The sequence below is a fragment of the Somniosus microcephalus genome, chromosome 3, assembly GCF_052327205.1.
Source record: "Somniosus microcephalus isolate GS21.2 chromosome 3, FLI_Smic_1.0, whole genome shotgun sequence".
In the NCBI taxonomy this organism is placed as follows: domain Eukaryota; kingdom Metazoa; phylum Chordata; class Chondrichthyes; order Squaliformes; family Somniosidae; genus Somniosus; species Somniosus microcephalus.
Genome location: NC_140989.1, coordinates 307,415,760 through 307,442,883, shown reverse-complemented (window position 1 = coordinate 307,442,883; position 27,124 = coordinate 307,415,760). Strand labels below are relative to the sequence as shown.

The 27,124-nt window shown below is 45.6% G+C and overlaps 2 protein-coding genes and 1 long non-coding RNA gene across 3 annotated transcripts in view; 1 reads left to right on the top strand and 2 right to left on the bottom strand.

Moving 5' to 3' along the window:
• slc5a9 (solute carrier family 5 member 9) overlaps positions 1–3,487 on the bottom strand; it is a 75,557-nt gene extending 72,070 nt beyond the window's left edge. The window contains 1 exon segment of the mRNA XM_085982886.1: positions 406–3,487. Coding sequence (XP_085839012.1) covers positions 406–519 — 114 coding nt within the window. The 5' untranslated portion in view covers positions 520–3,487.
• LOC147122122 (uncharacterized) overlaps positions 1–27,124 on the top strand; it is a 74,766-nt gene that overhangs the window by 514 nt on the left and 47,128 nt on the right. The window contains exon 2 of the long non-coding RNA XR_015077679.1: positions 2,178–2,202. This is a non-coding gene — a long non-coding RNA (uncharacterized LOC147122122). The remainder of the gene's footprint in view (positions 1–2,177; positions 2,203–27,124) is intronic.
• Positions 3,881–9,137, bottom strand: mrpl55 (mitochondrial ribosomal protein L55). Its single transcript, XM_085982885.1, has 3 exons — positions 9,049–9,137; positions 6,643–6,844; positions 3,881–4,154 (listed from the first exon to the last, which is right to left on the bottom strand). Exons 1-3 carry the CDS (start codon positions 9,087–9,089, stop codon positions 4,008–4,010), a joined length of 390 nt encoding a protein of 129 aa, XP_085839011.1. The 5' UTR covers positions 9,090–9,137; the 3' UTR covers positions 3,881–4,007.

The following is a 27,124-nucleotide window of genomic DNA, read 5'->3' as shown; positions in this document are numbered from 1 at the left end:
ATGCGCCTGCAAGTCTCCAAAACGATTCCACAGATAAAAGCTAACAAAAATGGAAGAATGCTAAAAAAAATCAGAACTGCATTACTTTCGCCTAAAAATGCTTCTTTATTGAAAACTGATTAGGTTTTCTAAATTCATAAGTTCACGAAGAGTGATGCCTCTGTGGATAGACAGTGTTGTTTATAGCGCAATCATATTGTAGGACAAGCCAGTTTACAACATTAGCCAAAGGGGGGCTTTGACTACGAAGTGAAACATCATAAAGTACAAGATATATACAATCATTAATTTTATTTAAACAGCACAAATCTACATTAATAAACGTCAGAGTTCAAGATTACACCCTTCACTAACTGTAAACTGAGAAATAAACTGACTGCTTAACCCAGAGTACTCTGAACTCACCCATATTCCAACACTCATAACAAACACAAAGTAAATGACGATCACAATGATGTCTGGTATCTCCAAAGCAAACATTCTCGAAACTTTGGTTGCTGGTTCCATTCTGTGGTCCATCACTATTAATTAATTTTGTAAGCTGCAACACTTTTAAGCTGAACTTTGGACGTATTTAATTATTAACACATTGAAGTAAAGTGGTGTAGTTATCTGGCAAGATGTGACAATTGATTTTTTTACTAATATACTTCCTGTTAACGGCTACAACAACATTCAGGTTTGCCAAAGAAAGAGCGCATTGTTGTAAGACTGCCCTGTTTTAATTATACGTGGAGGTCAAGCAAAACAATTCCTTGTTAAGGATGGTGAGTGATATTCTTCACCGTGCTTGAAGTGGATTTGCTGCATTGCAACTTCAGCGGATGACAACTGAAATTCTAACTTTTGAATATACTTTATCAATTAAAAAGAGAAAAGTTCTGAGCATAAGTGGACAACATAAACATTATTATGGGGCAATTCCATAACTGAAAAATGGAGCTGACGTAAATTTCTGAGGGGGAAAATTTGGTTGCTTTGTGGGGCGCAAAGCAACTAGCGCCCGGACGCAGCACCGCTAACACCTCCCGCAAAATTCAGCAGGTTAGTGGCGGCGGTAGCCGGTAGTGCCCCGCAGTGCTGTGCCTCCGGCAATGATGTCCTCGCCATGCGTAGCGCCCCGCTCACAAACTTGGCTTGCACCCTCTGACCAACTGCCGGACGCCATGTCCGACAGGGCCAGGGGGGTGTTATTGCAGCTGGGGTGGCGATAATTAAAGGGCAAGTGCTGGGCGGCCATTTTTCTTGGGCCGCCTGCCAGCACCTGCCCCCTCTGGCCTCCTGCTGCGGGGTGCCGGCCACGATCTTTTGCTGGCATCCCGCTCCCCAATGGTCCAGCAGGGCCCCGGTGCGCTAGGCCCCTCCCCTTTAATCAGGGGAGGGAGGCCTGCAGCACCACTACCGCAGCACTATGTGCCAACGTGCGTGGCACTGCAGCACGTAGCGCCACCATATTCAATGGATGTGCCCCAAGAGGGAGGGGGGGGGAACTTCCAGTAGCGCCCTGCTTCCTGATTGGGGCGCTACCGTTGAATTTCGGGCGCACTAACTTTTTTGGGGCGCTAAAAGTTATCGCCCCAAAGGGGGCGCGACCAAATTTTCCCCCCTGAATTTCTCAAAAAAGGTGATTGTCAGAGGCCACCATCAACCTGTGGAGGTTTACCATCAGCCTCATCACTAGTTGGGGATGGGATATGGTAGTTTTGAAGCTCAGCTTCAGGAAGATATATCTTTCTATGGCCATGAGCAGGTAGTATATTTTGAATCTTGTGTTCAATATTTAAATGTTTATGAAAGGCTGGGCCAGGAAAACTGCCCTTACTTCAAATCAATGGTCTCTTCTGTGTAAAGTACATCATGTATCCATACCATTTCACTCTGAAAGCCAATTTCCTCAGCTAAATCTTGGCAAGTTAAGTCAACTAACTTTCATTATCTTGAGAACTGCCAACAATGTTTAACTGAATTATGTAGCAAAAGGGAATCATAGCTCCACCCAGGCAAATGCCAACTCAAAGTTCAAAACTGGAATTACAATTACCATGATAGTCCTTCCCTGAGCACAGAAGCATTAGTGTTATGCGTGACTGACAGTATGAACAACTCTGTGCAACTTTTTAAACATTTGTTTATGGGATGTGGGCGCATTTATTGACTGTAATGTGTTTCTCTTGCAGGATACTAGGTGTTGGAGAAGATTAGGTAAAACCTTCACTTTTCAACTTCAGAAGCTTATTGAACTGGGGTCTTTGTAAACTAATTTTAAATTCCAGAACTATTTAAGATTTCAAGTGTAGTTAAAATTGTCCTCGTGGTTTCAGATTCTCGATTGCTTTCCTGCTAGAATACAACACAAATGATCACCACCATTTTTTAAATTACCAGTAGTGCTGAATATACAATGCGCAATCTACAAATTATATTGCAGTGCTTTATTTATAGTAAATGTAGGAAGTTTTATTGTGTGATGGATTGGGAAAGGATACTTAGGCAATATTGGTTAGGATAGTTGGTGATGTTAGGCAATTACAGATGTCTTACCTCAGGTGTCTTCGCTTTATAGCATGGACCATTCCAAATTTGTTGTTTTAAAGCAGTGCTAAAAATCGTATCAATGTTTTAGTAATAGTATTTTATAGCCTCTTTGTGGATGCCTCTCATTCTGTCCATAAAATTGGAGGAGGCAGAGTTGCACAAAAGATGACGACACATTTAAATGACCAGAAAAGCAGTGTGATAACAAGTACAGGCATTCATACTAACTCCAGGCCAATTTTAGGTGGGTGAGCAGCAGTGAGTTAGAAACCACTGATCCAGAAATGAGGGCCAGGGTATTTTAACTCCTGGGCCCAGTTTACATCCTGCTGGTCGACCTCCAACCCATTCTGGGCGGTAAGCAGCGTAAAATTGTGCGGCTCGGAAGCCATCTGCCGAGACAAGGAGCGTGCCAGAATTGGCTGCCGGGACCGTCGAGTGGTGGTCTCACGGTTACGAAGTGGGTGGAGGGGCAAATCCTCCTCAGGGGAGGTGTAACCTTTCCTGCTCCTCCTGGCCCAAGTAAAGCAAAACAACATTTTAAAATTTTCCTTTTTGGGCCTCTGGCCCCGATCCACATCCCCACTAGGTTGGCCTGGTGGGAAACTCACTGCAGCTTTGTGCTCAGGAGAACGAGTTAAAATTATACCATCGGGACCTGACATGCTTATCTAAAAAAGGACCCTGGCAGCTTTTGGGCAGGTGTCCTCGCCCCGTGCTTAAATCGCAATCCGTCAGCTCCTGGGTGGGTAACTAACTGATGCGATTTAAGCTGTCACGCGGGTAGAGTTAAAAATTACACCTTAGTACCTTAGGTATGGCATGGTTTAGATTAATATGGCTAAACTGCTCAAAAGTACTTTGTCCTGATGTAAACTTCGTATCAGAGGTTTTCTGGTCAAATCTTACTAACCGAACTTCAAAGTGTAAAGATTTTACTTTTCGTGCCAAACCATTCATTATTGAGATTGTTGTAAATATCGTTCTACTCCTAGGATAATAATAATTAAGTGAAAGCACTTGTAATCCTCCAGTTAAATGTTCCGTAAATAAGATAATAAATATCTAACATAATGCTCAAGTCCATTTTACTGTGGCTAAGTTTTCATGATACTTTAAGCAATTTAACAAAATATGTTACATGCATGTCAAATCCATGTAGGCACAGAATGAATGGGTATGCTGATACTGGGGGCAAGGTTTGTTTACATTCACAATTTTCCCCCTAGCATGTAGTCTTTAAGCCGTATCATACTAGAAATAAAAACAGAAATCTGTTGATTCATTCCTTGAGGCTTTCCTGTAGAAACACAAACTTGACTTAATGGATTAGATCATACAAAACTACTCGTCATTAATTTATTGAGATTTATAGATATGTGCACTGTCCAACTGTCAAGGTTTAGTGACATCAACACCAGGCAAACAGTTCACTGATCGTTTCGTGTTTCTAAAAGCCAAAAAACTGAAGACTACTTTTTCTTCCAGAATTTGCTATAATCGTCAACTTTAAATTCATCTTCAAATTGCTCCTCTTTCATTTTGTGTCTCTTGGGGTCACGTTTGCGCATTCTCGCTTTCCGTTCAGCTTCTGGCAGAAGAGAAACATCGACTGGCATCTGTAACAAATCATTTTATTAGTATTCTGGAAATTGTTGTCAAACAACCTGGGTGGCCCGATTACCCTGTGTTAATGCATAGAACTACAAAGAAGTTATAACAGGAAAACATGCGATCGGGGCCAACATGCGATACAAATGAACAAAAGATGTTTTGGTTTAAAAATATAGGTGGGATATGAAGAATCATTCACAATGAGTGAAATGGCCACTATAATAAAATTACTGTGAGAATGCTGTGCAGCTTCTTTGCAGCTGTAGCAGTTATTTATATTTGACTTCACCTCTACATAGAAGCAGGGTTTGAGTATAGAAAATTAAGGGGTGATTTCATTGAGGTGTTTTAAGATAATTTAAAGATTTGATACGGCAGAAACGATTTCCTGTGGTGGGGAAATCTAGAACAAAGGGGTATAACCTTAAAATTAGAGCTAGGCCATTCAGGGGTGAAGCCAGGAAACACTTTCATGCAACAGGTCGTGGAAATCTGGAACTATCTTCCCAAAATGCTGTTGCGGCTAAGTCAATTGAAAATCTCAAAACTGAGATTGATAGCTTTTTATTAGACAAGTGTACTAAGATACAGATCAGCCATGATAATTGAATGGCAGAACAAGGTCGAGGGACTGAATGGCCTACTCCTGTTCCTATGTTCCCTGGTGCTCTTGTTAATGCAGTTAATGAAGTAAGTCTGGGATGTAAAGCATAACTAATACATCAACTCTACAAAACATTTAGTGTAGAAAGATTACTGCTTATTAATTTTGACTTTAAATCTAACTATTCACAGAAATCACAGAAACCACACAGTGCAGATAGAGGCCATTTCGGCCCATCGAGCCTGCACCGACACATATCCCACCCGATCCCCGTAACCCCTACACCAACACATATCCCACCCTATCCCCACGTATTTAATCCTCCTAACACTAAGGGTCAATTTATCATAGCCAATCAACCTAACCCGCACATCTTTGGACTGTAGGAGGAAACCGGAGCACCCGGAGTAAACCCACGCAAACACGGGGAGAATGTGCAAACTCCACACAGACAGTCGCCCGAGGCCGGATTCAAACCCGGGTCCCTGGCGCTGTGAGGCAACAGTGCTAACCACTATGCCACCGTGCTGTGTAATTTTTTATTGCTCAGTAAGAAAGGAACTATGGTCCCTCACTATGCTCTGAAACTCCTTGATGCTCTTGCTGATATTTATTTACTACTGCAGGAAATCTACAGCAGCCACTGATCTTCCTTTTTAGATTTCACCTCTATTAAGTAGAGTCAATGCCCCAGGTTTCAGGAAAAAAAGGAGTGGAGGTCTAAGTCACGTTGGTACCTATGTTTTAGTTAAAGTAAGTCCTTTAACTCATACAGAGCACCTGCAGTGGTACATGCGGAATTACACAGAACATTTTCCCTATTCGCTAATGTGAAGAAGTCAGCATCACTACAAGATGGAGCGTCCTCATTTATTGCCAATATTAGTCAGCGAGGGGAAATGTATCCCCCAGTGTAGATTCAGGAGAATCAAAGGGCAGGAAAATAATTACAGAGCATTACAGAATACTTCAATCTGGAGCTTGTTTCTGTTGGTCTGAGAGAACTACTCTTATAATGAGTGGAAGCCCATTTCCTGTCACATATTCCTTTCCTTGAATAAACAGTAATAGTCTTCCGCAAATATGTACTGTAACAAGTGTATCTGGGTTTCTGTATTTCATAAATGCATCAACCACTGCAGAGACTTTTAACACCTTAGTTTCATAGGAGAAAATACAACAACTGTACTGTAAGCATACATCACATGCAGTATGAACATCATGTTCGTTGTACAATTTCATGCTTTACCTTAAACAGCATCTTACTTAAACTTAGCAAGTAGTAATACAGGAAATGTTTTTGTTAAAGGTAACAGATGTGACCGTTAAAGTTCACCCCCTCTAAATCAAGCATTGCATTGAACAAAATGCTAAAGGTATTTATTAATTTGTGGTGTGCTGCGCTCTGAGTTAAATGATCAAGGGCTGAGTTACTAGTCCAAATACTTATATTCCCTATACTCCTCGAGACTATCTGGATAAAGAGATATACGTAAGTAAGTAGGTAGATAGATAAAGAGATGCACATACAGCCCCCTCCAGGGTCTTATTTTCTAATGCCTAGTTTCAGGATTACATTGGAAGCCAGCTACTCAGGATAATGTGTGGTGTGGGAAACCCATGAACATCGAAAAGAATATTTAACCTAAAAAGTCATATCCTATGAAAATATTCATTTCAAAATGACTTGTGAAATAGTTTTGAGTTAAAATGTGTGAAAATGCTGTAGTTGCTGTAATGACAGATTATGAAGAAACAAACTTGCATTTATATGGTACCTTATTACGTCTCTTGTAAATATTATAAAGCACTTGGCAAACAATGAATTAACTTTGTTTTTTTCAACAAAATTCCTGTCCCTCCTCAAACAATAATTATTCAATCCTTACAGTAATAATTTTTTTAGGCTCCTTGTATCGGATATTGATAGTGGATCCGTCAGGTCGAACCAGCAAAACAGGATACAGCCTGCCATAGACCTGTCTTCCACAGCGAACTATTGAAGTTCTATTAGAATTGTTCCGCCTGGGCATGCTGTGCACGGGATACATGGCAGGAAGCAATCTTTCAGAAGCATTTAGCTGTAAAGAACTATTAAAAGTAAAATTATTTACAAATAAATTTAAAGCAATGATTACTCAAACAGTTAAAGCACATACAAAATCAACAACATACCAATCCTGTGTGTGAAATTCAGTCATGGTGGAAGAGGTTGGCTTTGAATGTATAATCAAATTAGTAAAATTACTTCTACAAAAACAATGAATTTCTTACTTAAAATTCAGACTTTTGGTTCCCTTCAGATAGGTTAATATGCTACAGGATACAGGGAGGTCAAATAATCATATATTTCTAGTTATTTATTACTTTTTTGGGAAAGAAAGACTTGCATTTATATAGTGCATTTCACGACCTCAGGATGTTCCAAAGTGCTGTCCAGCCAAAGTACTTTTGATGTGTAGTAACTGTTGTGATGTAGGAAACGTGGCAGCCAATTTGCACACAGCAAGCCCCCACAATGTGATAATGACCAGATAATCAATATTTTTTATGTTGGTTTAAAGATAAATATTGGCCAGGATACCAGGGATAACTCCCCTGCTCTTCTTCAAAATAGTGCCATGGGATCTTTTATGTCCATCTGAGATGTGACCTTGGCTTAACGTCTCATCTGAAAGACGACACCTCCAACAGTGCAGCACTCCCTCAGCACTGCACTAAAATGTCAGCCTAGATTTTGTGCTCAAGTTTCTGGAGTGGGACTTAAACCTACAACCTTCTGACTAAGAGGCTAGAGTGCTACCACTGAGCCATGGAAAAAATAATCCATGGTGGAGAAACAACATTTAAGATTTTATTTCTAAGAATCTTTCTATTTTCCTTATTTAGCATGGGGCATTTCTTTGACAGTCAACCATTGATCCAATTAGCACTTAGCTCAGTAAAGGTATACGAGCAATGCAGATGGCTGACTGCAGATATGAAACTTCTGTATCACACACCTTATATTTTCACAAACTGTTTTAAGTGAGTTGACTTATTTAGGAATAAAAAGGGGATTCAGGTGGAACTTTTTTATCCAAAGGGCAATGGAGCTGTAGAATTAGTTACCAGGGAACAACACTGAAATAGACAGTATAAATTCAACAAGAGAGAATGGCTTAAAGGATATAGTAGGAAGCTGCATAGGTAAGACATTTTGTTGTTGCACTTAGTGCCATTTTCTTGTTACTAAAAATTCTTATATCAATAAGCAACCTTTGCTCCACCACCTCCAACCATTGTTTCTCACTATTATCAAAGGTCATTAACATCCAGCAACACAAATAATGTGCTAATAAGTTAACAAATACAGAAATCAGATGCTAGGCATGCAGAAATCTGGTAATCTTGGGTATCCCCATGGTTCTTCTCTTAAACCCCCCTCCCCTCCAAAGTTGTATAGTGTCCAAAGATACAATAATGGTTCCAAATTCTGGAAAATGATGAGCAAAAAAGGATGTCATATCAGATTAATTCTGAACCCCAAAGGATTGCAAACCGCTTTAAAGCTATGAATCCATTTATTTTTCCAAAGGAACCGACATCAACACAGACCACATTTTTAAAGTAAATAATGCATGCTAACAAAAAGCACTGTTGAATAGCAGCAGATACTTTTGCACGAATACCGCTTTCCTTATCAAGTAGTTTGTGTAGAATCAGTTGCTCCAACAAAGTAGGCAAATACATGGCAGAGATCAGAAGGAAAGTTTAACTCTAGATGTGTTGATCATGTTTACTTGGACAGATGGGCTTTATTTTTCACATGACACTTTGGTTTGCATGTTACATCAAAGCAAATACTATAATCTAACTGGCAGTACAGAGGGTCAGAGTCACTGATGCTCTCTGACTTAGTCAATAGTACATCAAATTTGGGAATAACTGCAACTGATGTGATTCACTCTTTTAAAACTTTAATTTAAAACTTTTTGGAGGTCCCTGGACTGCCCTCCAATTAGTGACGTGAACAATTTAACCAGTTACCCTGACTGGTACACACTGGTTTCAGCATGGATGCAGTAAGCCCCAATGTTGCTCTCTCTGTGTCTCTCCTTCTCTCTGTCTGCCTGCCTATCCCTGTCTGTCTCGATTCCTGTTCCTCGCTCGCTCTGTCTATCCCTGTCTCGCTCTGTCTGTCCCCACGCTGTTGCTCTCCCCCTTGACCCTTTACCCCCCGGACGGGCCGCACAGCTCGAGCCGCTGTTTGAATTGTGGATATTTAACGGTTTTAATCTTGTGGCGATACTTACGTCACAGCCCGCCAAAGCCGCGCGCTCCACGGTGACGCCATTTGCAGAACCCGGAAGTGTTCAGCGCACGGACCGAGTCCTCACCGTAATAGCGGCTCACAACTATGGTTCCCACCTGTTAGCTCGGCCCCGGTCTGCCTGATCCATTTTACACTAATGGTGCGCTCACTGAAGCTGTGTAGCCTCAATCTTGTCACGCTTACTGGAGTGAGATTTTCTAAACACCGAGTGAGGTGAATTATACACTTTTGGAAATGGGTGTCTTTCGGAGGAGAATGTTGAGGAACACTCCTGTCAACTCATATGTATTTTTATAATAAATATTTTCAATTTGTTATATCTAGTTTTCTTTATATAAGACACCAGAAGCTCTATTACGATAGCAAAATACTGCAGATGTTGGAAATCCGAAATAACAACAGAAAATGCTGGAAAAACTCAGCAGGTCAGGCAACATCCGTGGAGAGAAATTTGAGTTGACGTTTCTGTTAGATCCATGTATCTTAATGTTGTGTCCTTCAATAATCAGACAAAAGACTACAGGGAATGATCAACAGGTGTTTACTGAATGAGGGTTCACTGTACAGATCACTACTCAGGGTTTATATACAGGTGTGGTCACTGCCGGTACTACAGTATACAGGAGCTGTAAAAAGTAGTTCTCCCCTTAAAAGGTACATACATTACAATTCCTCCCCTTTTAGATTAACAGTACCATAACACTCATTTAACAATTAAATATCAAACTAATTACAATTAACACTTTTAACATGCAACATTAGCTGAAAATAGTCTATTTATAAATTCAGTCTTTGGGGAGGCTTCCTGATCCTTTCTGGATAGCGCCTTTCCCAAGTGTTTTGCTCTTGGTGCAGAGGCGATTCTGGCCCTCTGTCATCGGTTGGTTCATCAGCTTCCGATGCTACTATTTCTGAGGTAGATGCGACCTGTACGTCGGGTTCCTCACCAGGTACGTATGGCCGAGACATGGGGTTGACTCGTTCCTGTGACTCTAGAATCTGGTCAGCATGGCGTCTCACAATGTTCTCCCCAACATCCACTGTGTACATTAGTGGCCCCTGCCGTGTGCATATCGTTCCTGGTTGCCATTTCTCTGTTCGGTAGTCGCGGGCCAAGACTGGTTGCCCTACATTGAAGCTCCTTGTCGGCTTCTCATTGATGTGCTGGAATTGCTTACTCTCAACATCTCTTCGTACATTTGGTCTGAGCAAATCCAGACGAGATCTCAACCTTCGGTTAAAGAACATCATGGCCGGGGCCTGGTTGGTGACTGCATGTGTCGCATTTCTGTAGGCTAACAGGAAATTGTCCACCTTATGCTGCAGTGGAATGTCGTCATTGCACATGGCCTTTACTGCTTTTTTAAAGGTTTGTACGAACCTCTCAACCAATCCATTTGTGGCTGGATGATACGGGGCAGATGTGTAATGCCTTACCCCATTCCTTTTCATAAATCTTCGAAACTCTTCGGACACAAACTGTGGTCCGTTATCAGAGCAAATCTGCTCTGGCAAGCCGTTCCTGGCAAAAATGGTCCGTAGGACTGCAATAGCTTTCTCCGTGGTGGTGGAGGACATTTTGATAACCTCAGGCCATTTTGAGCGCATCCACGGCTATTAAAAACATTGAGTCCATGAATGGACCAGCAAAATCAATATGCACCCATTGCCATGGAGATGAGGGTCACTCCCATGGGTGTAGAGGGGCATGTGGTGGTGCATTTTGGACCTTCTGGCATCCTGAGCAGCTCTTTGTCAGGTCCTCGATTTGCTGATCGATCCCCGGCCACCACACATAAGCCCAAGCAAGGCTTTTCATTTTCACCCCTCCCAGATGACCTTCGTGAAGCTCATTGAGCACACTCTCCCTTAACTTGGGTGGAATTACCACTCGGGATCCACACATCAAGGTCCCCTGGCATACTGACAGCTGTTCTCTTCTGGATGAGAATGCTGGCAACAGTGAGTCGCCATGTGCTGGCCATCCCTTCACTGTCAAATCATATACCCGAGACAGCGCCGGGTCATTTCGGGTCTCCTCTATACCAGCGTTAGTTACTGGCAAGCATTCAATTATAGTCGAATGAAATATTTCGACAGGATCCACTGGTGGTGCTTCCTCCGCAGTAGGCAGTGGCAGGCATGATAGCCCATCAGCGTTTCCATGCTGTTTCGTGCCCTTATACTCAATTTCATATTGGTGCGCCCCTAGAAAAAGGGACCATCTTTGTAGCTGTTGCGCAGTCATCACCGGAACGCCCTTCTTTGGATTAAAGATGGAGACAAGTGGTTGGTGGTCAGTCAGCAAGGTGAACTTCTGCCCGTGCAGATAGTGATTGAACTTTTTCACTCCCCACACTAGGCTGAGGGCCTTCCTGTCAATCTGGGCGTAGTTACGCTCGGCTGAGGTTAGTGACCGAGACGCAAAGGCTACTGGCCTCTCCGAGCCGTCCAGGAATTTGTGCGACAGCACCGCTCCAATGCCATAGGGTGATGCATCACACGCCAACCGAATTGGTAGTGCTGGGTTGAAATGAGCCAACACCTCTTTTGATGTGATCAATGCTTTGCTCTTCTGGAAAGCTCGTTTACATTCGTCACTCCACTTCCATGGTACCCCCGTTTGCAGTAGGGTGTTCAGTGGGTGCAGTACGGTAGACAAATTCGGCAAGAACTTATGGTAGTGGTTCACCAGCCCGAGGAACGACCTCAGTTGTGACACATTTTCCAGTGCTGGAGCCTTGACTATTGCCTCAATCTTTTCAGGGGACTTATGTAACCCCTCTTTATCAATAACGTGGCCACAATATGAGATCTGCTTCTGGAAAAACTCGCATTTGTGGCGATTAGCTCGGAGTCCATATTCCTTCAATCTAGTGAGCACCTGCTCCAGGTTGGCGAGGTGATCACTGTCATTTTCACCCGTGACCAGGATGTCGTACAAATAACACTGGGTCCCTGGAATCCCTTGCAGGACTTGTTCCATTGCCCTTTGCCAAATAGCCGTAGCTGATGCTACCCCGAACACCAGCCGGTTGTATTGGTAGAGACCTTTATGAGTGTTGATCGTGAGGTACTGTTTCGAGGCTTCTTCTACCTCCATTTGCAGGTATGCCTGGGCCAGATCAATCTTAGTGAAGCATTTCCCTCCAGATAGCGAGGCAAAAATATCTTCAATCCGCGGAAGCGGATATTGTACAGTGTGAAGGACTGGGTTCACTGTCACCTTAAAGTCCCCACAGATGCAAACCTTCTTTGGTTCCCCAGGCATATTACTCAACGACCTTTTCATTACAGGAACGATGGGTGTAGCCCACTCGCTCCGGTCCACTTTGGACAGTACTCTTGAACGTTCCAAACCTTCCAGCTCTGCTTCGACGGCTGGGCGGATCGTATAAGGTACCGGTCTGGCCTTAAAAAACTTTGGGCTTGCATTTTCCTCTATTTTGATCATCGCTGTTATGCCTTTTAGTGTTCTGAGTCCCTGCTGGAACACTTCTTGTGCGTCAGTTCGCATTTTTGACAGTCGTCCAGGTGTGACGTCGTCATCCTTTTTGGCATCTACAGTCAGTGCTTGTATGGAATGCCAATCTAGCTGTATCTTCCGGATCCATTCACGTCCTAGTAGTGGTGGTCCTCCATCTGGCAATACATATAGGTCCATTTTTGGTGTTTCCTTGCCGTTATATATAACGTTCACCCTTATTTTTCCTTTGGGGTAGACTTTTTGCCCCGTGTACGTCTTCAAGACAATCTTTGTATCTCTCAAGGGTATATGTGAGAATAGCCGCTTGTAGTCCCTTCGGTTTATGACTGTTAGGGCTGATCCTGTGTCCAATTCCATTTTCACTTGTACTCCTGCTATCTTGAGCGTGACCCAGATAGTTTGGTGATCCTCCGTTTTGATCACATTATGTAGTTTCAGACAACCCAGCTCCTTGCTTCCGGAGTCTGTATCACTTTTCTGTTCGTCTGAACTACTCTCCGTCACCTTATGTACCTTCTTGTACTTCTCCTGTGGAGATTTCTTGCTGCTGGTTTTCTTTCCCGACCTGCAGACTCTTGCTATGTGTCCTACTTTTCCACACTGTCTGCACACTTTGTCCTTGAACCAGCAATCATTATGGCCGTGTGTTGTTCTGCCGCAGCGATAGCACTTCACTGTTCCGTATGACATTTCATTTGTGCCATATTCTTGCAGTCTCCATTGTATCTCTGCAGCACCCCGTGCGGCTGCTTCATGTGATACTGCAATGCTGAAAGCCTTGTCCAGCGTAAGATCCTTTTCTGATAGAAGCCATTTCTGGGTTCCTTCACTTTGAAGCCCACACACAAACTTGTCCCTTAAAGTATCTGCTAGTCCCGTTCCAAACTGGCAGTCTTTCGATAGCTTGCGCAGTTCTGTTAAATACTCAGCATTACTTTCATCTTTATGCTGGTTCCTTTTGTGAAACTTAAATCTTTTTGCTATCAGCAGCGGTGTGGGGTTTAAGTGGTCCTGTAGGATTGACACTATGTTTTCAAAATCCTTTTCTACTGGCTTCTCTGGGGTTACTAGGTTTCGTAGTACGCCATACGTTTTTGCACCCATTGAATTCAACAAAAGCAGCGCTTTCTTGTCATCTGGCACTTCATTCGCCTTGCAGTATACTTCTATGCGTTCGACATATGTCGTCCAATCTTCGACTTCATTGTCGAATGCTGTGATACTGCCACTCGTCGGCATTTTTGAGTGTGGTTAGACTGGCTTAATATGGCGTCTCCCGCGCTTTCCTTTCTTCCCCGCTGCGGCTTAAAATGGCGTCTCCCGCGCTTTCCTTTCTTCCCCATTGCGGCTTAAAATGGCATCTCCCGCGCTGCTGCCAACGCCGCTCTCGGCGGTCCTTGTGGCAAATGGCGATGCCCTGTGGGTTTCGTGCGCTGCTCCTGCGCTGCTGCCAATGCCACTCTTTGCGGTCCTCGTGGCAATGGCAGTGCCTCGCGTTTTCCTGCGCGCCTCTCTCCCCCATTGACGCTGCTCGGCCCTTGAACACCGGCTGCGCTCTGCTCTCTCTCGCCTCTCTCCCCCGTTGACGCTGCTCGGCCCTTGAACACCGGCTGCGCTCTGCTCTCTCTCGTCTCTCTCCCCGTTGACGCCGCTCGGTCCTGAACACCGGCTGCGCCCAATGCGCTCTGCCCTCTCTCTCTCCCCCGTCGACGCTGCTCGGCCTTTTTCTGTGCCGCTCGGTCGGCTCTAGCCGCCGCTGTCTGGGAAGGGTCTGCGCAGTACCTGTTGCCAGCCCGTTTCGCTGGACCACCGTGACTGGAAAGCCAAGCCTGGCTCTCGACAGCCTCCCCTGCGATGCTCAAATCTCCGCTGGATGACTGGGCGGTTGCCCATGGTCGACGCCCATGCTTCTGGACTCGACCTCCTTCCACTGTTCTCCAGGAGTGAATCCCTGGGAGGTGATGCAGAGTTGCAGGTAGGTTCGAATCTGCGTTGTCGCCAATGTTAGATCCGTGTATCTTAATGTTGTGTCCTTCAATAATCAGACAAAAGACTGCAGGGAATGATCAACAGGTGTTTACTGAATGAGGGTTACTCTAGAACTATCTGTACAGATCACTACTCAGGGTTTATATACAGGTGTGGTCACTGCCGGTACTACAGTATACAGGAGCTGTAAAAAGTAGTTCTCCCCTTAAAGGTACATACGTTACAGTTTCGGGTCGAACCCTTCTTCAAAACTGGAAAGAAAAGAAAATAGATCGAAGGCAGGGCTGTGATCGGACAAAAGAAGTGAAAGAAATAAAAGAGCTAGACGAGATGGTAATAGGCTGAGATTAGGTGTAAAATGTACTGGCAGGGCAAGAGATAGCTGCCAGGTGTGAGAGAGAAACAAAAGGAAAGGTGGGGGGGTGGGGGGGTGGGAAAGGAGTGGAAAAATTACAAGATAAAATGTGTAATAGGGGCCGAGGTTATGATCTGAAATTGTTGAACTCGATATTGAGTCCGGAAGGCTGAAGAGTGCCTAATCGGAAGATGAGGTGCTGTTCCTCGAGTTTACGTTGAGCTTCCATGGAACAATACAAGAGGCCAAGGACGGTGAGGTCCGAGTGGGAATGGAGCGGTGAATTAAAATGACAGGTGACCGGAAGCTCGGGGTCACCCTTACGGACTGAACGGAGGTGTTCCACAAAGCGGTCACCCAATCTGCATTTGGTCTCCCCAATGTAGAGGAGACTGCATCGTGAGCAGCGAATACAGTATACTAGATTGCAAGTAGTACAAGTAAATCGCTGTTTCACCTGGAAGGGGTGTTTGGGGCCCTGGACAGTGGGAAGGGGGGAGGTATAGGGGCAGGTGTTACATCTCCTCCGCTTGCACGGGAAGGTGCCAGGCGAAGGGGAAGGGCTGTTTGGGGTGATAGAGGAGTGGACTAGGGTGTCTCGGCGGGAGCGGTCCCTACGGAATGCTGAAAGGGGAGGGGAGGGGAAGATACGTTTGGTGGTGGGATCACTTTGGAGGTAGTAGGTGGTTTAATTGGCAGTTCTGCTGGGCGATCCCTGGACAGTGAAAAGACTGTAGGTCAAATCTTCAACTTTTTGTCCACTGGGAAAGCCACAAAAAAAACCAGGTCAGTTGGCAAGGTTTGTTGAGAGAGGCAGGTAAAGCCTAGGCCAGTCTACCTTAAGGGAGTTGATGAGCCTTGGTCTTGGTCTGATTCAGTGATACGACTGATTGAAAGAAAGCGTTATTTAGACTGCTAACGAGGCAGTGTTTTCTTATTATTTTTCTTATTTACAAGGAGGGCTTGAAGCTAAGTTGTGCTAAGGTGACATTTTCTATAACTGTTACTATATATTCTCACTTACTGACTGTAAAATAAAACAACTTAATGCTTTGTACCTAACCTCATCTTACTAAGGTTAAAATCAGTCTACTCTTTGGAAGCTTGGCGAAGTACATTTGAGGTCATATACGAGGAACACAATAGTTCATATATCAAGATTATATACACAAGTTCACATTGTTTCACTCCCAGGTTATGCTACTTGTCCAGCTAAGGCCATCCTATTGATTGGACATTAGCTTTTAGGGTTATCTGGAATAGAGCAGAAAAAGAATCCTGCCTCCCAGTGATAGATGTACCCTCTAGGTTCTAATCATGAACAGTGCCCTGGAGCACTGTGGAGCCATAAGAAATAGGAGCAGGAGTAGGCCATACGGCCCCTCGAGCCTGCTCTGCCATTCAATAAGATCATGGCTGATCATCTACAAATTCCACTTTCCCACCCCATCCCCATGTCCCTCGATTCCCTTAGTGCCCAAAAACCTATCGATCTCAGTCTTGAATATACTCATCGACTGAGCATCCACAGCCCTCCGAGGTAGAGAACTCCAAAGATTCGCAAACCTCTGAGTGAAGATATTTCTCCTCATCTCAGTCCTATATGCTCGACCCCTTATCCTGAGACTATAACCCCTAGTTCTAGACTCTCCAGCCAGGGGAAACAGCCTCTCAGCAGCTACCCTGTAGCGCACTCTAAGAATATTATATGTTGCAATGAGATCAACTCTCATTCTTCTAAACTTCAGAGAATATAGGCCCATTCTAATCAATCGCACCTTTTAGGACAACCCTCTCATCCCAGGAATCAATCTACTGATGACTTTAGATCAATGCTTCAGTACTGACCTGTCTAGCTGAATGCTTCAGTTCTGACCAATCTAGATCAAAATAAATATTGACCATTCTAGATGAATGCTTCATTATTGACGAGTGTAGATCAATGGTTCAGTAATGAACTGTCCAGAGATCAATGCTTCAGTACTGACCGATCTAGATCAATGTATGAGTACTGATCTGCCAAACAATGCTTTATTACAGACAGGTCTCGATCAATGCTTTAGTATTGACCCGTCTAGAGATCAATGACCCGTCTGGTTTGAGGATCTGATTACCAAACTTGGCACAGAAGGTTCATTTCCAACCTTCCATCACCAGGTGTGAATTCTTGGAGGCAGTCAAGAATTCCTTAACTTCCCACAAGAAGCATAATCACTAATTAGTCACTGGACAACTATGAGCTTCAACCCTCATTAGGTGGACAACAGATACCAGAAATTCACCAAAATATGAGTGAATTTCCACCACTCTTCTGACTAGTGTGTAAACTCATACATCATGTTGAATGTTGATTCCACCAGTTGGAAGTGAAGACCTTGCCTCTGCAACCCAATTATCGTGAGCACTTGTTTTCATACCTGACCTCCATTTAATACCTTTCAGCTGCTATCATTCCAAGCCTCAAATTTTTCTCCATCTATAAGACGGACATTTGAGTCTTCATTCTAACCTAACCCGCTTGGCGGCAATGGGGCGGGTTCGGGTCCGCCGCCCGTTTTATACCATGCCCGATTTTACCCTCCATTAAAGTCAACGGAGAGTACAATCAGGCAGGGTGTAAAATGGATGTTTGACCAATTCCCATCGTGTGTGTTACATTAAAATCAGGGCTTTGCTTTCAGTAAGGTGTAAGGACCTGTGCAGTACAGCTTGCAGTCCAGTTTTGTATACCAGACTTACTTATCACCAACTACATAATGCGATTGGTTTTCTTGTGAGAGGCTTTGGCAAAAAGACTTGCCTGCTGTGAGGCTGATCACCTTCCTCCCCTCCCCCTTCTTACAGGGCTGGAGCCTTTCCTGTTTTTGCCACAATCAAACTCCCAGCTTGGTCCTGAATCTTCACACATGGGTCAAAGGAAGCCATTACGGTGCATGCCTTATACTTCCCAACCATTGAAGTAAACCGTTTGGATGCATACCTCGTGTCAAAACTTCACTTGCTTTCTGTAATTGTAGAAAGGTCGATAGCACCTATTCTCAGCATGGCCTTCCCTCACTCCTCTTTCAAGTAAAATAGGTTCACTGAGGATCTGAATGCATTAATACAGATATTCATATGGACATACCTACAGAATTCATGTGGGCAGGTGATTGGAGTGGTGAATCATTACAGGCCTTACTAATAGAACCATTTAATAATGATAAAAAGAAAAAACGCAAATGCTTGTAATCTCAAATAGACATGGGAAATGCACATGTAGATCAGTATCTAAGCGAGGGAGAGGTTAACATTTTAGGTAGGACCCTTCAGGTCTGACGAGGTCACATCCAAAATGTTAAACTATCTTTACCTTCATCAAAGCTTACATATATATGTGATGAAATATATGCCTTCATCAGCCCCTGTGTTTTACCTGCTTTGTATTGTGTGTACCGCCCCCTTTTTCCTATTGTGTGTATTGGCTACGCCCCTGTCTTTTGTCATATAAAGGTCTCAAGAGCTGTATGAGTCATTCTATCAGACGAACCCGATGTGGAAAGACCTGCAATGTTCTTAGTGATTAAAAGCCTTCAGTTGAATCCTTTAAACTCCTTGTCTTTGAGTTATTGATGGCACATCAATTTTAATCACTAAAACACCAAGATGGATCGACTCCTGAAACCAGAGCACTTGGATCTGGACCCCCATGCCTCAGACGCAGCCACACAGTTCGGACACTGGTTCCAATGCTTCGAATTTTTCATCGCAAACTCATCCACCGCCATAGCAGCCGCAACCGCCACCGGAGACGTAAAACTGGGAATCCTGCGAAACTGGGTGAGTCATCGGGTCTCCCCTCTCATCCAAGATGCCACCAGCTACGGGGATGCCTGCACCATTCTGAAGGCCCACTACGTGCGGCCAATAAACGAGGTGTACGCCAGGCATCTTCTGACTACTCGCACGCAGCGGCATGGTGAGTCACTAGAGGACTTCATGCTAAGCCTAAAAGTACTGGGCAGAGACTGTAACTGTAAGGCCGTGTCTGCCATCGTGTACACGGAGGAGCTGATCCGAGACTCCTTTATTGCGGGCCTCAGTTCAAATTACATTCGGCAGAAACTGTTTGAAAAGGAGGGACTGGACTTAAAACAGGCTATGGGCATAGCGCGATCGCTCAATATGGCCCAGAGGAACTCTGAATCCTGTTCCTCAGGCCACGCGGCCCACTCTGCCTCATGCGCGCCGTGGGGGCCGCCATCTTGGAAGTCATCTTCACCTCCCAGGTCTCAGGCCAGCCCAGCACCATCGGAGTCCCAGCCCCCACCCAGGAGCCCCACTACTGCCGCGATGCATCGGGGCCCAAAATGCTACTTCTGCGGCCAGGACAAACACTCCAGGCATCTGTGCCCAGCGAAGGGCACCACCTGTTTTAAATGCGGGAAGAAAGGACATTTCAGCAAAGTCTGCAGAGGGAACCCCGCCTCCAACTCCACCACCGCCGCGTGCGCGCCGTGGGGGCGGCCATCTTGGACGCCATCTTGTCCACCCTCATGGAGTCCACCATCTTGCCCCGACTACACGGACCTCCAGGACCCACTGGTGGCCTCGATCACAGTGGATCAATCCAGGCCGCATCCGTTGTCTAAATCGATGATGGGCATAGAGGTAAACGGGAACAACGTTAAATGCTTGATTGACTGCGGGAGCACCGAAAGCTTTATTCATCCTAGCCTGGTAAAACGACTTTCACTAACGATAGTCCCCACACAGGGCAAAATCGCCATGGCTGATAAGACTCATACCTCAAAAATTACAGGTTTCTGCGCGGTTATGTTGTCGGTAAAAGGCACTGATTACAGAGATTTTAAACTATTGATAATGCCAGATCTCTGTGTGAGCGTGATCTTGGGTCTGGACTTCCAGTGCCACCACCAAAGTATCACGCTTACCTACGGTGGGTCCCAGCCGCCCCTCACAGTGTGCGGTCTGGCTACCCTGAAGGTCAAGCCGCCCTCTCTGTTCGCCAACCTCGCACCCAACTGTCGACCCATAGCGACCAAGAGTAGGCAGTACAGCTGGGAGGATAGACGGTTCATTGCGTCGGAAGTAGAAAGACTCAAGCGGGAGGGTATCATCGAATGCAGTACCAGCCCGTGGCGCGCCCAGGTAGTAGTAGTTAAGGGTAGCGAAAAGAAGCGGATGGTGATAGATTATAGCCAGACGGTTAATCTATACACTCAGCTAGATGCCTACCCTCTGCCCCGCGTAGCGGATATGGTTAACCAAATTGCGCAATACCGGGTGTTTTCCACCATCGACCTAAAATCGGCATACCACCAGCTCCCCATTAGGCTGGAGGACCGTCCATACACCGCCTTCGAGGCGAACGGACGCCTCTACCACTTCCTCAGAGTCCCCTTTGGGGTAATGAATGGGGTCTCGGTCTTCCAGCGGGAGATGGACCGCATGGTCGATGAGAACCAGTTAACAGCCACCTACCCATACCTAGACAACGTCACCATCTGCGGCCACGACCAGCAAGACCACGACTCGAACCTCGCGAGATTTCTGAAAACCGCCCTCAGACTCAATCTCACCTACAACGAGGATAAGTGTGTCTTTAGCACCACGCGCCTCTGTATCCTGGGCTGCATGGTGGAAAACGGGGAAATCGGTCCGGACCCCGACCGATTGCACCCCCTACGGGAGCTACCCCTACCAAACACTCCCAAGGCCCTGAAAAGGTGCCTGGGGTTCTTCTCCTATTACGCCCAATGGGTCCCCAATTATTCCGACAAGGCCCGTCCCCTCCTGAAATCAACGTCCTTCCCGCTCACGGCCGAGGCCCACGCCGCCTTCAACAGCATTAAACACGACATTGAGAAGGCCGCGCTGCAGGCAGTGGACGAAAACATCCCTTTCCAGGTCGAAAGCGATGCGTCCGACTTCGCTTTAGCAGCCACCCTCAACCAGGATGGGCGGCCCGTAGCCTTTTTCTCAAGAACCCTCCAAGGGCCCGAGATCAGGCACTCCTCGGTAGAGAAGGAGGCCCAGGCCATAGTGGAGGCAGTGCGGCACTGGAGGCACTACCTAGCCAGCAAACACTTCACCCTGCTTACCGACCAGCGGTCGGTAGCCTTCATGTTTAACAACAAACAGAGGGGGAAGATCAAGAACGACAAAATTCTCAGGTGGCGGATCGAACTCTCCACATTTGAGTACGACATAATATATAGGCCAGGGGCCCTCAACGAATCCCCCGACGCCCTATCATGAGGGATGTGTGCCAGCATCCAGGGGGACAGGCTACAGGGCCTCCACAATGGCCTCTGCCACCCGGGGGTCACCCGGCTATTTCACTTTATAAAATCCCGTAACCTCCCCTATTCCATCGAGGAGGTCCGGTCGATGACCAGGGACTGCCGCACCTGTGCGGAATGCAAGCCCCGTTTTTTCAGGCCCGACCGAGCCCACCTGATCAAAGCTACACGGCCATTCGAGCGCCTGAGCTTAGATTTCAAGGGACCACTCCCCTCCACCGACCGCAATGTGTACTTTCTCAACATTGTGGACGAGTACTCCCGCTTCCCATTCGCCTACCCCTGCCCAGACATGACCAGTGCCACGGTCATCAAGTGCCTCGGCAACCTGTTTTGCACGTTCGGCATGCCTAACTACATCCACACTGACAGAGGGGCGTCGTTCATGAGCGACGAACTGCGCCAATACCTGCTGTCGAAGGGGATAGCCACGAGTCGGACCACTAGTTATAACCCCCGGGGTAATGGGCAAGTGGAGAGGGAGAACGTGACAGTGTGGAAGGCGGTCACCTTAGCACTAAGGTCTAAAGGCCTCCCCACCTCCCGCTGGCAAGAGGTCCTCCCAGACGTACTCCACTCGATAAGGTCGCTACTGTGTACTGCTACTAACGCCACTCCTCACGAGAAGATGTTTGTTTTTCCCCGCAAATCAACCTCAGGAGTGTCCCTACCCTCGTGGCTCTCCACCCCAGGGACAGTCCTATTACGGAAGCATGTGAGGGGCCACAAAATGGATCCCCTCGTGGAGGCAGTACACCTACTCCACGCAAACCCACAGTACGCGTACGTCAAGCACGCCGACGGGCGTGAGGACACCGTGTCCATAAAGGACCTCGCCTCGGCAGGAAGTGATGACAACCCATCACCACCACCCCCAGAAGAACCTCCACCATCCCCAGGCTCACCACCCCCAGAAGTACCTGCAACACCCCCAACACATGGGTATGCCCAGGAGGGCACCATGGACTCCCGGTCGGAACCCGAGGTACTGTTGCGACGTTCAGGAAGGACTATCACACCCCCGGACAGACTAAATCTGTAGAAGGGGTGAATGTGATGAAATATATGCCTTCATCAGCCCCTGTGTTTTACCTGCTTTGTATTGTGTGTACCGCCCCCTTTTTCCTATTGTGTGTATTGGCTACGCCCCTGTCTTTTGTCATATAAAGGTCTCAAGAGCTGTATGAGTCATTCTATCAGACGAACCCAATGTGGAAAGACCTGCAATGTTCTTAGTGATTAAAAGCCTTCAGTTGAATCCTTTAAACTCCTTGTCTTTGAGTTATTGATGGCACATCAATATAATAATCCATGACTTAAGGAAACCTGAGTGGCAATAGTTTTGAAATACAGCTCATATGTGCCAGAGCACAATACTAAAGATTTCAAAACCCTACACTTTCCTTTAATTGATGAATACATGGTTTTAGCTGTCACAGATTAATACTGGGATTCAACTTTCATGAATTGCTCGCAAGCATAGACCCAAAATTAAAAGAAATAACAAATATAAAGATTCCCTTACACAGCAACACATTTTAAAAATAGCAAAGCTAGGAAATGAAATTATGGAAATTACATTTGAAAACGAGAACAACAATAACTTGCATTTATATAGCGCTTTTAACGTAGTAAAATGTCCTAAAGTGGTTCATAGGAGCGATTATCAAACAAAATTTGACACCGAGCCACAGCCACATAAGGAGATATTAGGACAGATGGCCAAAAGCTTGGTCAAAGAAGTAGGTTTTAAGGAGCATCCTAAAGGAGGAGAGGTAGAAAGGCGGAGAGGTTTAAGGAGGGAAATCCAGAGCTTAGGTCCTAGGCAGCTGAAGGCTGAAGTGGAGCGATTAAAGTAGGGGATGCACAAGAGGCCAGAATTGAAGGAGTGCAGAGATCTTGGAGGGTGGTAGGGCTGGTGCAGGTTACAAGAGATAGGGAGGTGCATGCCCATGGAGGGATTTGAAAACAAGGATGAGAATTTTAAAAATTGAGTGGTTGCGAAACCGGGAGACAATGTAGGTCAGCGAGCACAGGAGTGATGGGTGAATGGGATTTGGTGCAAGTTAGGATATGGGCAGCAGAATTTTGGATGAGCTTAAATTTATGGGGGGTGGAAGATAGGAGCTGGCCAGGAGAGTCATAAAGTCATAACCGTACAGAGGGAGGCCATTCGGCCCATCGAGTCCGTGCCAGCTCTCTGTAGAGCAATCCAGTCAATCCCATTCCCCCGCTGTATCCCCGTAGCCCTGCAAGTTTATTTCCCTCAAGTGCCTATCCAGTCTCCCCTTGAAAACATTGAGTGTCTCCGCTTCCATCACTTCCATCGGCAGCGAATTCCATGGTCATCATCACTCGCTGTGTAAAAAAGTTTTTCCTCGTATCCCCTCTGTACCTCTTGCCCAAAACCTTAAATCTGTGTCCCCTAGTCCTTGTACCATCAACTAGTGGGAACAGCCTTTCCCCATCTAGCCTATCCAAACCCGTTATAATCTTGTACACCTCTGTCAAATCACCCCTCAACCTCCTTTGCTCTAATGAAAACAAATCCAGCCTCTCCAACCTGTCCTTGTAGCTAAGATCCCCCATCCCCGGTACCATTGTGGTAAATCTCCTCTGCACCCTCTCAAGGGCCTTCACATCCTTCCTAAAGTGTGGTGACCAGGACTGGATGCAATACTCCAGTTGTGGCCTAACCAGCGCTTTATAAAGGTTCAGCATAGCTTCTCTACTTTTTATGAAGCCTAAGATCCCATATGCTTTGTTAACCACTCTCAATATGTCCCACCACCTTCAGGGACCAATGCACATTAACTCCCAGGTCCCTTTGTCCCTGCACACTCTTTAAAATTGTGCCATTAAATGTATATTGCCTCTCCCTGTTCCTTCCGCCAAAATGCATCACCTCACTCTATTAATTTCCATCTGCCACTTGTCTGCCCATTCTGCTAGCCTTCCTATGTCCTGTTTCGATTGGTAGCATCATCACAGTTTGCCACAAGTTTGGTGACATTGGCAAATTTAGAAATTTTGCTCTGTATTCCAATATCCAGGTCATTTATATATATATCAAAAAAGCAGTGGCCCCAGCACTGACCCTTGGGGAACACCACTGTCTACCATCCTCCAGTCTGAAAAACAGCCATTTACCACAACTTGTTGTTTTCTGTCCTTAAGCCATTCCTTATCCAAGCTGCCACTGACCCACCTATTCCGTGAGCCTCTATTTTGTTAACCAGCCTTCTATGTGGGACTTTGTCAAATGCCTTCTGAAAATCCATGTAGACAACATCCACTGCATTCCCTTCATCAATCCTCCCTGTTACTTCATCAAAAAATGCAATTAGATTCGTCAAACAAGATCTTCCTTTTACAAACCCGTTTTGGCTCTCCTTAATTAGCTGAAACCTCTTCAAATGCCCGTTAATGTTTTCCTTGATTATTGTTTCTAAAACTTTACCTACCACTGATGTTAAACTGACCAGCCTGTAGTTATTAGGTCCTTACACACTTTCTTGAGAACCGGCGCCTCACAACTTGAGCCGTCTCTGGGAAATCCCTTCTGTGCCTTTTTATTCTGCATGGAGGGGTTTTCTGTATGGTCTGCTCCTGCACACTCTCCACTTTGCCATCTTCGTCTGCCATCCGGACATGCCTTGGCGTACCATCTTGCTGTCCGGCGGAAAGGGCTGCTCCTCGATTTTTGGCTGCACTTCGGTCCCACGCTCCTAATCTTTGGTCGCCCGGTGCGGAGGGGAGCGGGCAGATCAGAGGACCTCCTCATTGGACTGCTCCTGGGCCTGGCCAAAGTTGCCATTAACTGGTCCAGGCAGCGGGCGGTCGAAGGGGTTGTTCGGCTCGACTGCCTGCCTCTCTTCCGCGGCCACGTTCGCGCCCTGGAGATGGAGCGCAAGGTGTCTGCCGACACGCTTGAGGCCTTCCGCGACTTTTGGGCGCCATGGGGACTGGAGTGCATCATCACCCCGGCCAACAAAATTTAAATTTAATTTGTTAAGTTTTATTTAAAGTTATTTTAGTTACAGTCCATTTGTTTAATCATCCCATCTGAAAGAGTACACCCTTTCTTGAACAATTGTGTCACATTTGCCACTTTCCAATCCTCAGGCACCTCCCCCGCATCTAAGGAAGATTGGAAAATTATGGCAGCCCTTCCACTATCTCCTCCCCCAATTCCCTTAGCAACCTGGGATGCAAGCCATCTGGACCAGGCGACTTATCCACTCTAAGCATACCCAGCTTTTCTAGTACATCCTGTCTTATCAATTTTCACCCCTTCCATTGCATCTACCTTTTCCACTTCTACCTATATTTTGTTAGCATCCACCTCCTTAGTAAACACCGATACAAAGTATTCATTGAGTATTCTAGCCTTGCCCTGCGCCTTCAAGCATATATCACCTTCTTTGTCTCTAATAGGCCCCACCCTGCCTCTTACTACCCGCTTACTGTTTACATGCCGGTAGAAGATTTTTGGGTTAACCGCCATTCTACTCTCATATTCTTTCTTTGCCAATCTTATTTTCATCTTCACATCCCCTCTCAACTTATTGTATTTGGTCTGGTTCTCCCTTGAAGAATTCACCTGACATGCATCATACACCCTCTTTTTTTGTTTCTTCATTTTCTCTGTCTCCCTCATCGTCCAAGGAGCCCTTGCTTTGGTTCCCTTACCCTTCCCTCTTGTTGGAATGTACCTAGCCTGTACTTGGAACACCTCCTCCTTAAAGATTACCCATTGTTCCGTTACAGTTTTTCCTGTCAGTCTTTGGTTCCAATTACCCTGGCTAGATCCTTTCGCATCTCATTGAAGTTAGCCCTATTCCAGTTTAGAAGTTCCATTCTGGATTGTTCCTTGGTCCTCTCCATTGCTAACCTAAATCTTATGATACAAGTATCACTCGTACCCAAGTGTTCTCCCACAGACACTTGGTCGACCTGGCCCACCTCATTCCCCAGCACTAGATCCAGCAATGCCTCGTTCCCAGTTGGGCCAATAACATATTGGTCAAGGAAATTCTCCTGAACACATTTCAGAAATTCCTCCTCCTCCTTTCCCTTTACCCTAGCATTATCCCAATTGATATTTGGGTAATTAAAGTGCCCCAATATCACCACTCTATAGCTCTTGCATATCTCTGCGATTTCCCTGCAGATTTGCTCCTCTCCCTCCCTCTCACTATTTGGAGGCCTGTAGAATACCCCCAATAGCGTGATCATACCCTTTTTGCTCCTCAACTCTAACCAAATGGATTCTGTCCTTGTCCCCTCAAGAACATCCTCCCTTTCCAACACTACAATGTCTTCCTTAATCAGCACTGCCACCCCACCTCCCTTTTTTCTCTCCCTATCTTTTCTGAACACTTGAATATTAAGTGCCCAGCCCTCACCATTTTTAAGCCACATTTCCGTTATTGCTACAACATCATATTGCCACACAGCTAATTGTGCTTGTACCTTACCAACCTTATTCACCACACTTTGTGTGTTTACGTACATGCATTCTAAACCCACTTTTGAATTTTTCATAGTCTTTCTTAGTTTGTTCCTATCTAATATGGTTCTACTACTGCCTCTAATACTATCCAACACACTCACTCTTTTATGCACCTTATTTCACTTTTCTACTCCTATATGCTGGTGCCCATCCCCCTGCCAAGTTAGTTTAAACCCTCCCCAACAGCACGAAACCTCCCCGTGAGAATATTATCGGCAGGACCAGGACCGATGTCCTAGGGGGAGTGTTTGCTAGTGCTGTTGGGGAGGGTTTAAACTAAAATGGCAGGGAGTTGGGAACCTGTGTAGGGAGACAGAGGAAAGGGAAGCAAGGATAGAAGCAAAAGACAGGAAGGAGAAAAGCAAAAGTGGAAGTCAGAGAAATCAAGGGTGTAAATTAAACATG